The following is a 15,124-nucleotide window of genomic DNA, read 5'->3' as shown; positions in this document are numbered from 1 at the left end:
GCTACAGGGGAATATCCGATTTAAGCTAATCAGAGGGAACCATTTGTCAGTTAAGTTGTAAAATTATTTACAACCCGCCGTCAAATTTCTTACAAATTTATTTATGATTTTGTTAATTTTGACCTCATGATTTTGGGAGGGAGGGGGTAATAAGCCAAAAATAGCCCTAGACTGTGTGCCAAAGATTTTTTGAATATACTTTATTTTGCATTATGAACCGACTGAGAAATTAACCGAAAAAAAAAATTGGAGATCCACAAAATCAGCTAACTTTGTTTATAGCCTAGTACAAAAAAGAAGAGACATAAAACTAATAAGAATCCGCTCGGGATGCTACCATTTCGACTAACCGTCACATGCACTAAACGTCATAACATCTAAAAGGAAAATCCGTCAGAACCACTAACCGTCATAACATCTAAAAATATTTATAAACTTATATAAATAAAACTTATATTAATTATATTAAACGTATAAGTTTAATAGTAATAAGTATATAATAGTTTAGAAACAAATTCTGGCTATATATTTGCACATCAGGGGGGGGGGGGTAAAGCATAACATATATTAAATACGTAACCTAACCTAATCTAGGTACCTTTCCCCCCCAAAACCCCAAAAAACTAAAGTTTTAAAATTTTAGATGTTATGACGGTTAGTGGTTCTGACGGATTTTTTTGTCGATGTTATGACGGATTTTGTAGTGCTCCTGACGGTTAGATGTTATGACGCCTTCCCAATCCGCACAACTGCCAAATCATGAAACTCCCTGAAGCCTTTATTCACTTAGATTAAACACTTTAATCCTAAACATTAAACAAGAATTTGTTCGGAAAGTGATTTTTTACCCTATGTGCGTTTGTTCGAAAAGTGATTGGTTACCATTCTATATAATAACCTGCAAATAATTTGAATGATCTTGATCACATACATAAATAATACCTCTGGAGCTATTCAACCTATTTAACCAAGCATTTCCCTTGTATATGTTTGACCTTCTGCTCATATATGCATATACCAGCTAATTCAGAAGCTATGAAGGCAAAAGGGCTAAACTTACACCCAACACTAGCATTAGAGGCGGCGCAAAGCCGGTACCTTCACTAATGAGCGACATGGCTTCAATACACTTCTTTTTTTCTTTTGACCAAGCCAATTCGTGTGGAAAGAGTGGTTGTAGAAACTTTGGAAAGACTCATTCGATTGGAAATTGACAGTTCTAGTGCCATTTATAAAACCCAACGTGATTAGAGGGCAACCAGACCCCTCCAACACCTTTTCAGATACCCCTCCCCTCTCAACCCTCAAAAATATCCAACCAACATTTCATTAAGGCAATTTGTCCACAATAGTCGGTCGATCTAATAAATATATCTCCAGGGATATGACCCCCACAGCCCATTGAGCAAGGTCTCTAAATTTTAAAATTTGCTCATTGCTTAAATATAGGTTTTATTATTAAGAAGGGGGATACGTTTGAACCTCAATATCCCATAAGGCTAAGGGTATTAAGTAGTCGGAAATGTTGAAACTAAATAAAAAGACACTATGTGCGTCTAGGTTGTCCAAAAGGCGTATCTGTAATACGGCCCTCCAAAGGTAAAAGTACGTATATGCACAATTTTTCACTTCTCGACTTAATGCCACCACCATACTAAAAAAAATGTGCTGAATCGAATGGTATATGTAAGAAGGCTCTAGTCCAAATATTAACGGAAATAGCATATGGATAAAGTACGTATCTGAAAAATTTCTGGGCGCATCCAAAGGTAAAAGTACGTATCTGTGTAGATACGTACTTTCACCCTTGGTACGTACTTTTGCCTTTGACAGGCACATTAAAATGAGAAAGGAAACCAAAGGTCACAGTACGTATATGTCATGATTCAGCACAATATCATTGTTTGTTTACCAGAGCAGAGCTGAACAACCAGCAACTCTGAGCTATTAAAGAGTACTGGCATAGAATGTCAAGAGGCTTTCTAAATTTACAGAGAGCGTTGGTTATACAAAAGGAAAGAGATTTAAGGTAAGAAAATTTTGCTTCATGCTATTTTGGAACCTTTTCTCCAAGTAGGCCTAAACCCTCTGGTAAAACCCCATCTGTACGACCAGGTAGGTACAACAGACCCGCTACAACCAGTTTACACAGCTAGCTATGTAGCTGTCGAATTAGTACAGGAGAGCAGCGTCATACCAAATTACCAACCAACCACCTAAAGCCATTTTTTTAGTATTGCCTACAAACATGACTTACCTTTGAAATAAAATAAAAAACAAGGGATGCATCAAAATAACCCCTAGAACCTTCTCTGTCATCTGAGATAATCAGGGATTAGTTTGGTCAACTATTACAACATTGAGAAAAAATTGAGGGCCTCTAAATATTGCTTACCTTAGAAACAAAAAAAAATGTATCAAAATAGCCCTAGAACCCCCTCTTTCATCTGAGATAATCAAGGTTGATAACAAGTTCTTAGAATTCCAATTTTTCAGGACATTGGCATGTCAAGCAAGTACAAATGAGGCATCAACTTCAAATACCGACTTGCCATCTTCCAGTGAAGAGCAACGAGGAGCTAGTTCCTGTTCCCCCCCAGAAATCATCCAGATAAATCAAACAACAGACATATCACCCAATTTTTCTGGACATTCTCGATCAAGGGACACCACTGATGGAGAAGCTAAAACTAAGGCACAGTTAAAACACTTTGCTGATGAAGAATTCGAAAAAGAAGATTTAAGTAGAGGTGATAGTGATGAGTCTGATATTGACTGGGAGGACGTTGAAGGGACATTTGGGTCTTCTGATGATGAAAGGCAGACAACTTTGAAGAAGAGGAGAAAGCTCTTTACAGATTTAGTTCCTCTTTCGGTCAGTAATGATGTTACATCAGATCATCCAGAGTACAATCTGATCCATTTTCCTACCGATCCTTTCCTGCCCTTGGAAGATTCGGCTTCAGATGCAGCAGCTTATGAGACCCAAGATGACCAGCTAAATTTGGACAATCAACCATCTAATGAAAGCAACAATGCTGTTTGTGAACCTGATTCCTCAGACCATGTCATGTGTGTAATTGACGCTGTAGCAGCAAGGTCTGTGGGACAAGATAGAGAAAATAGACGTGAAGAAAATGGTGGAGGAGAAGGAAGGTCTATTGTTGACCTTACTCCAAAACGAGTTCGCTCAGAAAAAGATAAATTTGAAAGAGATGTTAAGAAGTATCCATTTCCTGACGAACCTGGCTGTAAATCTAACAAATGTACAAACTCATGTTCGAAGTTTTCCAGTGTAGAATTCAGGAAAATTTATGACACATGTTGGAGCAAAGAATATAAATCAAGACAAATTTGGCTCGCTTCTTTGCTGACATTCCTACCATTTAACATAAGGACTAGTGCCCCAGAAGCTGCGTTTAGAAAAAAAAATACAGGTAGGTACAGCCTTCCCAGAAATTCGAAGGACGTCCCCACCCTTACCCCAACATTTGTAAACTTCCCAGTTTGCAAGTCTACATTCCGTGGTTGTCTAGGATTAGGCAAGAATGACAGAGTGATTTTTACAATCAAGTCAAAAATTGAAAGGGATGCTCTTGGGACTGAGCTCAAGGACGGAAGGGGCCATAAAGTGGCAGGGCCACCAAACAAAGTTGATCGAAGCCTTGTGATGCAGCACATTGAAAGCTTTCAGCCAGCAATTCCACACTATCGTCGAGCTCACGCTCCAAATGTTCGGTACCTTTCTCGTGATTTGAGCTACAAATTTATGGCAGAAGACTTTAATGAAAAATATCCAGCAAATAAAATCTGTGATGAGACATATAGGAAGATTCTTAATGGTATGAAAGTATCATTGTGCATGCCCCAAAGTGACAGCTGTGACATTTGCACACTATTAAAAGAGAAAGTAGGGGCTGCGAGAACTCCTGGTACAAATGGTGAGGCAACCGATAAAGAGACTGAACTGTACAGAAAGCACATAGATCTTGTTGAACAGGTTTCAAAAGCATTTTCTGAAGATAAGCAGAAATACGAAAAAGATTCAACTACCATGTTGTTCACCGTGGACCTACAAAAAGTGTTATTGCTTCCCATCATGCACAGCAGAAAGGAGGCCTTTTTTCTATCAAGACTCGTGTGTTTTAATGAGACGTTTGCCCCCGTTAAGGCCACCCAACAAAACCAGAACCTTTGCGTTGTTTGGAACGAATCTCGACAAGGACGTGATGCACCTGATATAGGTAGTGCCTTCCACAAGGTCTTAAAGATGAATAGGGATATCTTGCACTTCATTTTTTATACTGACAATTGCTGTGCCCAGAACAAAAATTGGACAATTTTTAGTGAATTTGTACTGATAGTCAACAGTGAAGGAGGACCTGAAACGATTCGTATCAAGTATCTAGTGAAAGGCCATACGCACATGGGGGCTGACTCCATACACGGATCGATTGAGTCTCGAATTCGAAAAAGGGATGTTCTTGACTTTGAGGATTTGTGCGACACCATAGAAAAAAGTAGAAAATTCACGAAAGTCGTGAAAATGGACATAGAAGACTTTTGCCAGTGGAAAAACTTAAAAGCTCCTGGCATCGTCATGAAGAACTTGGGCGTGACCATTGATGAGTTCAGTGAGGTCTGTTTTAAGAAGGGAAAAACAGAACTGTTCTATAAAACTAGCCCTGAGGGTGAAGAAAAGAGTCTAAGTTTTGTGCCAAAAAAGCTGGTTAGTACAATCAAAGAGGCAAAGTATCCTTTGCCAGATCCGATTCTTGGCGCAAGGGGGTAAAGCCAGAAAAGAAAAAGGCCATCTTAGAAAAACTTGTACCTTTTATGAATGAGAATCGCCGTACATTTTGGCGCACTATGCCTTCATCAACAGCTTCTGTCGATTTGCTGAAGCACGGCTGTGTTTCTTAGCTGCCTGCAGTATTTCAGTGATTTATTTTTATTTTTTTTATTTTTTAACTTCTAATTAATTGAATAAAAAAATGACTTGTTGTACATGCTTCATACCTGGTTTTACCTTCGGTATACGTCATAGATACGGGGTTTTGGGCAGAGTAAAAGTGCGTTTTATGTTTTATACAGACTTTTACCTTTGGGACTTCATTCGAATTCGAGTCTCGAGTCAAAGGTAAAAGTACGTATATGTCATATACGCACTTTTACCTTTTGAGAGCGCCTCTTTATATGAGTAACGGTCCAATGGTAAAAGTACGTATCTACTGTTTCAGGCTTCGGGGCAGTAATAATAGAAAATTTTATGAAATCCCCATATTTGTTTACCTATTTAACTAATTTCCAGAATTAGCCAGTGTCCAGTTTCACCGTAAACCGTATTTGAAGCTCTCAAAAGTACTCAAACTTTGAGCCGTGATTTATCGAAATAATGAAAAGTGTAGATACGTACTTTTACCTTTGGAGGGCCGACTATGTCAAGACAGGTAAGATTATTAAGTTAAAACTTCCCCGACATTTACAGGGGGATATTGAACTAAACCAAAAGATCTTAAATTCGTTAAGGTTGTCAAACGTGCGTATCTGCAATATCTCAGGAATGGATAGGAGTACTGAGGTTGAACTTTCATGGTTTGTTGAAATAATTCAAAATAAGCTATATGTTTCTTTGTTCTCAAAAGGAGATACTTCTAATTATTCAGAATATGATAGAAATTATAGGTCCTTGCTGTGCTATCGGATGAAGGACGATATAATAATGGAAAAAGGGTTTGAGAAGAGTGTGGGGAGGGCCAGTACCGCAGCCCCGTAATTCGGAACGATCAGGTTGATATTTGTGGACAGCTTAATACTGTAAAGATTAAAGAAAGGCGAAATCGGCTCGCTTTTTCATCATTCTGTCGGGTAAACAATGGACATATCAAGGCATGAACAGATGACTCTATGGCTTCGATTTTTGGACAGCGAAACGTTCCAGATCAGGGAAGAGTTTATTGGGTTTTCTATTGTTGAAGACTTACAAGGTGAAAGCGTCAGTTAATTTATTCAAGTTGAATTGAAAAACCTAGTCTCGATATTAAACTATGCAGGGGACAAGGGTATGACGGGGCTGGAAACATGAGCGAGCATTTGTCAGGAGTTCAGGCCTTTAGCTCGAAAAAATATCCACCCATAATGCTTGATCACTGTATTGCCCAGTTCTTTAATTTGGTTTTGACGGACTCAAGCCAGATCCCTAATATCAAGTGCTGTACGAACGTTATTCGTGAAATAACAAGTTTCTTCCACTTTGGTGCCAATTGAATCGCTGTCTTAAAAACTTATACTGAAGTCAATCTGAAAAGATTGTGCAAAACACGGTTGGTCGAAAGACACCATGCGAAACAGATATAAAAGCCAGTTAGTCGTTCCGACTTTTAAGGCCCTGAAGGACATCGAGATAAATCAGGATTCCATGCCTTCGTCAAGAACCTGAAGTCTCTTACCATTCTGACCTTGGACTACATAGTGACACTCATTGTGTTGGGGGGGGGGTACAAAGTAGTGCTGGAAAGTAGTGTTGAGGAGCATGACAAAGCAGGTACACACACAGAGGAGGTCCAAAATCTCAAGATTCTGGCAAATTTTTAATGAAATTTGCCCCTCCTTTGTCTAAATTCACATGCATCACTCCTCTAACAAAATGCTGAAAGCGCTTCAAATCCAACATTGTTTTACAATTAATCACTGAATTTTGATGAGGATATCTCACAACGAGAAGGAGACAGGAATTATGCACAAATTCATTTTAGAATGCTAAAATCATAATTATTTACTTTCTATTAACTTTCATCCAAGTGTTTCTTATTAGCAGCAATATTGTGCCAGTTAAATTTTGTGCTGGGGGAGGGGGTTAAGCCGTCTTCTTCCAATCCTCATAAAAGTGAATACACAACTTTTTTTCCTTTAGTATGCCTATTGTCCCTAATAGTCCCTATGCCTAAGGCTCTACTAATAGTTCACACAAGACAAGCGTAGATTTTCAATACAGGTTGCGTATTATTTGATTCTCTGTAGTTTGTCAAACTTATACTAAGTTTATTAAAAATTTCTCAATATGAATTGCAAAAATACACAAAGCCTTTGTTAAATTTAGACCAGTGTTGGCTTTCGTGCCCATATAATCTCTCTACAAGCGATGGAGAAATAAAACTGTGAAAGGCTTGAAGAGGCTGATTGAAGATCGAACAATCTTTTAGAAATAGATATATTAAGCCAAATCAGCTAAGCTCTTTCAGCAGTTTAAATGCAAAGTGAGTTTAAAGCTGCTTTTAAAATGTTCCCCTTTTTGCATGTTTTATGTTCGTCATTCAAAGCCATTGAGGCAAATTTGAATCATGAGCTAGAAAAGCTCACTGCTGTCCAATAGATAACTAAGTAACCTAATTAAATACCATTTAACATTCGAGTGAGCATATTCAGAATCAATTTGGTGACAAATTCATTTATATGCATGACAGAATTAAACAAGTAGATTTGCTTCATTATTTGTACAAATGTTCGGACAAGATAATATAAATAGAAATTAAATGAAAAAGGTGTTCTCAAGGCGTGACTTCACACCTATGTAGGGCTACCATGAAATAAGTTCATTATTTTTCAGAATTTATGGGCTCATAGCAAGCGCGGTTGATTTTTACGACTTTAATCCTGACTATAAATGTCTATCTGTTTGCCCAACAAGGCATTGGTTTGGATGATAATTTTACGTTGGAAAGACACGTAATATATTATGTGCGGTTCCATGCTTTGCTTCTTCTTTGGCATGTAACTATACGGTAACGAGCCAACTCACTGTTTATTGCTCCATGTTTGGAGTGATCTTAAACTAACACATCTCTTCTGTTCTTTTACCACTTGATGTCTTAAAAAAGTGTGCAAAACGAACTGAACAAAAACAATGAAAACCAACTAAATCAAGATCAACAACACCTTAATGGATCAAAATCGAACTGTTAATTCCTTTTTACTCGGATAAAGAATACAAATTTTTTCTTTTTAATTCAACAAATTTGGTAAACAGGCAAGGCTGTATCCAGGGGGGAACAGAGGTTTTGAATCCACCCCACAATTTTTTTCCGACTCGTAAAAACGAAAAAAAATGCATATAAAAAATTTTTTGATGCGTTTTTTCAAACTTTTTTAACCCACCCCCAGAAAAAATAAAATCCTGAAACGTTACAAAAATGCATATAAACAATTTATTGATGCGTTTTTTCAAACATTTTTAACCCACCCCCAGAAAAAATAAAATCCTCAAACGTTACAAAAATGCATATAAACAATTTATTGATGCGTTTTTTCAAACTTTTTTAACACACCCCCAGAAAAAATAAAATCCTGAAACATTACAAAAATGCATATAAACAATTTATTGATGCGTTTTTTCAAACTTTTTTAACCCACCCCCAGAAGAAATAAAATCCTGAAACGTTACAAAAATGCATATAAACAATTTATTGATGCGTTTTTTCAAACTTTTTTAACACACCCCCAGAAAAAATAAAATCCTGAAACGTTACAAAAATGCATATAAACAATTTTTTAATGCGTTTTTTAAACTTTTTTTAACACACCCCCAGAAAAAATAAAATCCTGGATACGATTTTGTACACAGGCTTAACCATTCTGGTCCTGGTAATTAAAAATACATTAATTTATTATAAATAAATTGAGTGATTACTTGGTATACACAGGAAAGGACTTCGGGCAAGTTACCCCCCAAATTTAAATTTCAAGATTTGTATGATGCTCATGTTAATCCTTTGTGTTTAATCCACAAATAATTTTTTAAGCTTGCTTTCACGCAATAGGAAAACATTCAAAAATAGCAAAAATGGAGGTAAAAATAATCTATTTTCAAATTAGTCGTGATGAAAACGAAAATTAGTGGTAGTTAATAACGGCTTTGGTGTTTTTGACCTAAAATTGTTGGTGTTGACATCATTACGGACATTGAAATGATATTAAATTATTTTCAGTTGCAAAATATTACATTTTTGAAATATGATATTAATTGAAATAAAAGTTCAATTTTTTTAGATATATTAAAAAAAACAATAATGAATTTGGTTTGTGTGCACGTAACAATTTAACTGAACCCATTTTAACTGAAAATCTTTTTAGAACTTCTGACAAAAAGGGCTGGCTGAATTACATTTTATAGTTTAATTGTTGATTTGAGGAGGTTTGAGCTAAATAGGGTTGATTTGAATGGGATTTTGGGGGGGAAAAGGCTGGGTTAAACGGGGGTTGAGTTGCATGGGGATTGATTTGTATAGGGCTGAATTGCACGGTGGTTGAGTGGAATGAGGGTTGAGTTGCATGGGGGGTTAATTTGGATGGGATTGAGTTGCGCGTGGGTTCAGTTAAACAGGGGGTTGACTTAAATGACGGTGAGCTGCATGAGAGTTTCGTTGCAAGGATTCAGTTCAAGGAGGGTTCAGTTGCCCGAGAACCGAATCTGGGTGTTTGGCTCTGTCACATACAACAAGCCTTCTTGACTGAGTCTTCAAGAATGGGCAAAAGCAACTCACGTTTTCATTCTTCAAAACTCAAAGAAAATGGGAGACATAGCGCTTTTTAGTGAAATTAAAATACCTAAGTATCTAGAGAACCAAACGATATTCTGGAAAACGAACTGAACAAATCCATTTAGCATGTTACGTTTAGGGACAGAGGCCCTATTACCAATTGTACGTCATGCAAAAGATGAGATCTTTTGAAATACTTAAGCCCAGTCACCCATTCCATCTTCAATTCTCTGCCTTTAGTTGCTTCAAACTTTTCCTCCTCCCCCTAAATGGCACTGAAGGATCTACGTGGTAGCTTATCCCTCATCGTGCATGTATATCCTTTTCTATATTTATTTTGCAACTGTCAAAACAAATCGTTAGTGCATCATGGTGGCTCCTCATGTCTGCTCTTCGTTAATATTAAATATAAGAAAGAAAGTTATGAAATTAAAGTATTTAAACTGTATTAAGCTCTACCGACACTAACATAACAACAGCTTTTTTAGATAACATGGGACCTTTCGTATAAGTCCAACCAAAGAACCGCCCTTACAAGCAGGCTCCGAAAGAAATGAAGTCCGAAAACGCTAACATTAGGCGATATGAAATAAAATTAAAGTACATATGAACATGAATAAATAAGTCAGATAATTTAGTAGAGTATGTATTTTTTTTTACAAATCAACATGGGAAACCAACATGCGTACCATAGTTCTTCACTACTCTCTTGTTCGTTAATTTTCGTCTCTTTTGCCACTTTGCATAAAAACCACAAAGATGCAATATGCAATCGCAAATATTGCAATATACACAGTTCTTCATATGTTGACAAAAAAAGTATCGTCTTTATGAAAAGAGTTTAAATCATTTCGAATGCAGTTTCCCAATTGCTATTTCTTACACCACTCGTAGTCAAGAATTTTATTTTCAAGTTGAATAGAATTCTAGAACGCATTCACTACTATATAACAGTTTTATTGAAGAGTTGCCTTATTTAAGCACGACTGATTTTTTTAAAAATATGTCTTTTGTTTGCTTTTATATGTTGTCAAATTATTTCTGACATTGATGAATGACTACAAAACATTTTCTTACCTTGCCGCAAGATCCCGGTGAACAAAGTTTAATGACTCTAAAAATCGCATCCCAGACGAAACTTGACAGCAAATGTAGACTAAATCTCTGACACTAGAAATAAACAGCTAATTAATGGACGTTAATTTCGGAAAGGGTCCTTACTTGTATAAGAAATAGTTTAAGAAAATAGAAATACTGAAAAACTATTCAATGAAATTACTTCTAAATAACTATACGCGCTGCAAAGTAATAACCAGACTAACATCTGATTTTGGATAGTTTTCTTCTTTTTAATATATTAAATAAAAAAAAACAAGTTTTTTAAACTGAAAGTAAGGAGCGACATTAAGACTTAAAAGGAACAGAAATTATTCCGTATATGAAAGGGGCTGCCCCCTCCTCAACGCCTCGCTCTTTACGCTAAAGTTTCTCATTGTTTTAAAAAATAAAGTTGTGAGACAGAGTCAAACTTTAGCGTAAAGAGCGAGGCACTGAGGAGGGGACAGTCCCTTTCATATACGGAATAATTTCTGTTCGTTTTAAGTTTTAATGTCGCTCATTACTTTCAGTTTAAAAAACTTGTTTTTTTATATTTAATTTCTGATCGTTTTTTAGTTAATGCAGCTTTTATTTTTGCTCACCGTCATTGAATAAGTAAACAAAATTTGTAAACAAAAATTTTACTTTTCTTTTGCTAAATGACTGTCTCTAAATTTGGTTCTGACGTAATTTACAAATTAACTTACGTAACGAACTTCTATATTCGTATATTTTTCTTCGGGCAAAAAATACAAAGTTGCAGATTTTTGCAGATATGAGCTTGAAACCTATGTAATAGGGTTTTCTGATACGCTGAATCTGGCGGTGGGATATTCATTAAAATTCTTTCACTTGTAGGGGATGTTTCCCCCCTCTTTAAAAATCAGGTAAATTTTAAATTTTCTCAGGCTCGTAGCCTTTGATGAGTAATACTAAACTTAATAAAATTTATATATTTAGAATCAGCATTATAAGCCCATTCTTTTGATACATTTATTGACATCAAAATTCCGTCTTTAAAAGTTTCGATTACTATTGAGCCGTATCGCTTGTTCTTTTTATTGTTTTGTTTATTACATATATGTTATTACGTATATGAGGGGGTTCTACCCTTAGTCAATACCACGCTCTTTACGTTAAAAGTTAAAAAAAAATTTAATTCACAAAACACCTGAATCACAAAGGCCGTTTAATTAGAATAGATAGCTCTTTTGAAAGCACTAAAAAGACTGTAGCGTAAAGATCGAGGTAATGACTTGGGGGAGAACCCCCTCATATACGTAATAATTTCTGTTCGTTTTAAGTTCTAATGTTGCTTCTTACTTTCAGTTGAAAAAACTTATTTTTTTAATTTAATTTCTGATCGTTTTTTAAATAATTCTTGGAAATCCGGCGCCCCCTTCATAGAAATGTCCCTTGCCCCAAAGAAACATCCTCCACGGAAATATTCTCCAGAGTAACCCCCTCCTCCATCCCCCCCCCACCAGAAAAAAATCCTTCCTGAAAATGTCTGTATACTTCCCAATAAGCAATACAATATGTAAGCAATGGGCAAAGTTCATAACTTGCAGCCCTTCCCCTGGGAATTCTGGGGGATTAAATCATCCTAAAAGACATATTTATTCGATTTTCGCCTATGCTGAACAAAATGGCTATCTCAAAATTTTAATTGGGTGACTTTGATAAAAAAAATAGCGAGGGAGGGGGACTAGTTGCCCTCAATTTTTTTGATCACTTAAAAAGGGCACTAGAACTTTTAATTTTCGTTACAATGAACCGTCCTACGATATTCTAGGACTATGGGTCAATACGATAACCCCTGGGAAAAAAAAACAAATAAACAAATAAACACGCATCTGTAAAGTTCTGCTGTCACCACTCTGTAAACCTCTATTTAACTTCTTTCTATATGCCCTTTTATATTGGCAGATGTAATGGTTTACGTAAATTCCAAAGATAGACGATAAACGTTGGTACATGGTCTTTATTAAATAACGTGAGAATACACACAGAGGAAATAAGGTAACACAAGATCAACTAGCTACGACGAAGGCGAGAGATGGACTGCCTTTAGAAATGAGCGAAGAATGTAACTTTCCTGGAACGGAAGTTCCAGCCCTGGGAACGACCCCTTTCCCACGACTAGCTTTTAGTCCCAAGAGCTCCCCCTGGACCGCTATCGTTGACGCATAAATGCCCAACTAACTAGGAAAGGAGATACCCGGAAATGCTTCTCGAATTGATGTTAAATACTTTACACATCCGTGATCTTTCTTCTGGCAAAAAAGTGGAAAATTCCACATTTTTGTAGATAGGAGCTTGAAACCTCTACCTGAAACCTTTTATATTGGCAGATGTAATGGTTTACGTAAATTCCAAAGATAGACGATAAACGTTGGTACATGGTCTTTATTAAATAACGTGAGAATACACATAGAGAAAATAAGGTAGCACAAGAACAACTAGCTACGACGAAGGCGAGAGATGGACCGCCTTTAGAAATGAGCGAAGAATGTAACTTTCCTGGAACGGAAGTTCCAGCCCTGGGAACGACCCCTTTCCCACGACTAGCTTTTAGTCCCAAGAGCTCCCCCCTGGACCGCTATCGTTGACGCATAAATGCCCAACTAACTAGGAAAGGAGATACCCGGAAATGCTTCTCGAATTGATGTTAAATACTTTACACATCCGTGATCTTTCTTCTGGCAAAAAAGTGGAAAATTCCACATTTTTGTAGATAGGAGCTTGAAACCTCTACAGTAGGGTCCTCTGATACGCTGAATATGATGGTGTGATTTTAGTCAAGGTTCTATAGCTTTTAGGGAGTCTTTCCCGTTTTTTCGAAAATCAGCAAAATTTTCCCAGTTGCGTAACCTTTAATGGGTAAACTTGATGAAAATTATATATTTGAAATCAGAATTAAAATCTGATTCTTTTGATGTATCTATTGGTATCAAAATTCTGTTTTTTAGAGTTTCGGTTACCATTGAGCCGGATCGCTCCTTACTTGCAGGTAAAAGAAATCTTACAAAAATGAGTCGAAAATTTGTCTACATGCATTTTTGTTTTTTTACGGGTCGGACAAAAATTTCAGGGGGTTCAGGCCCAAAAGCCACCCACTGGATATGGCCTTCCCCCCTCAGAAAACAAAAAACAAACAGATAACAAACAACCAACAAGCCAGTAGTTTGTTTTTCTCTTTCCTGAGTCCGAATAATTCCAAATCTGGGTTTGTATTATAATAATTTATGTAATCGAAGTTTATTTTTATCATTTGATTTTATAGTATTTGAATTTTGAAAAAAAAGTTATACAAAATACTCTTCTTTACCATTTGCGTTACTGAACTTCGGCAAATCAATGAGATAGCAAAACCTGATCCGAAATATCGATATCGATATATTGAATATCGAAGTAAATATAGCGATATATCGATTAATGAAAATATCGCCCAACATTGGTCCTTTGTAGATGAATTTGTATAAATACTTTACCGGACCTATAGACTCCCAACACATTCGACACTGATGTGAAACTGAAATTTTTTGAGCATATAAGGATTATATGTGGTTACATGACGATTACCTCAAGTAACTCAGTGATTATTGGAGTCTCTTCGATAAACAGTGGGGTCATTCGAAAATGCTTCTTTGCTCATTTTGTGTAATTTGGAATCATAACGACGCCGATACTTTGGTTTTTGATCATCCGCTAAAGATATAACTAAATTTTATTGCACTGGATAATCGATGCACCACTGCAATTTTCCATTTTTATTGATCATACAACTTACATTTGGATTTAACTCCCCACACGGATTATGAGTCATCCACTTTAAGACTAATTCTCTTAATGAAGGATCGTCGGTATTTTGAATTTCAGCCGATATAAGATCATCGTAGCGTGTTGATTCGTTGAATTATGGTGGTAGTGTTACTTTTTCGCCAACGACTGCATTCTGTTTCTAAGCTAAGTCGTGTAACATCAACGTAGTTTTCGGCCATAATAGTTTTCTGGTATAATTTTATCCATTGGATGTGATTATTCTAAACACAAATCTGTATCGACAGGATATTGTTGAAAAAGTCTTTCATCGAAATGCAAAGCATTAAAACCAATCCGACACAGGTCGGATGTTACGGGTTGCAGAGAAAGGCTATTGGCATGTTCAGGTCGAAAAGCGATACGACACCCCGCTAATTCAAACCGTGTTAGATGTGGCCGACTTGCATAAGGTGTTCGAAATGGATTATTCGTAATCCATCCTGACGTTCCAGCTGGATAAAACAAGGGGTAGGTAAACGGCTCAATACAATAGTCGGTATTTTTAAATTGACAACATTTTTGCCACGTTGTCTTACAACCATTTCATTTGACGGAAAACTATGGTTAACATCAAGAGTAAGCACAGCGCATACTTCATAACATGCGGGAGTGTTGAACCGTCTATAATCGACACCATCTAGCACAGTGCAAATGAGCTGCAGGTT

At 36.6% G+C, this 15,124-nt stretch overlaps 1 protein-coding gene across 1 annotated transcript in view; it reads right to left on the bottom strand.

The window, feature by feature from the left end:
• LOC148938952 (epithelial discoidin domain-containing receptor 1-like) overlaps nt 1-15,124 on the bottom strand; it is a 38,855-nt gene that overhangs the window by 9,985 nt on the left and 13,746 nt on the right. The window contains exon 4 of the mRNA XM_089107407.1: nt 10,614-10,706. Coding sequence (XP_088963533.1) covers nt 10,614-10,706 — 93 coding nt within the window. The remainder of the gene's footprint in view (nt 1-10,613; nt 10,707-15,124) is intronic.

This window comes from Artemia sp. Qi Xiang Cuo, unplaced genomic scaffold, assembly GCF_049724085.1.
Source record: "Artemia sp. Qi Xiang Cuo unplaced genomic scaffold, ASM4972408v1 HiC_scaffold_23, whole genome shotgun sequence".
Taxonomy (NCBI): Eukaryota; Metazoa; Arthropoda; class Branchiopoda; order Anostraca; family Artemiidae; genus Artemia; species Artemia sp. Qi Xiang Cuo.
Note: the sequence above shows the minus strand (reverse complement) of the source record. Positions and strands in the feature narration are given on the sequence as shown.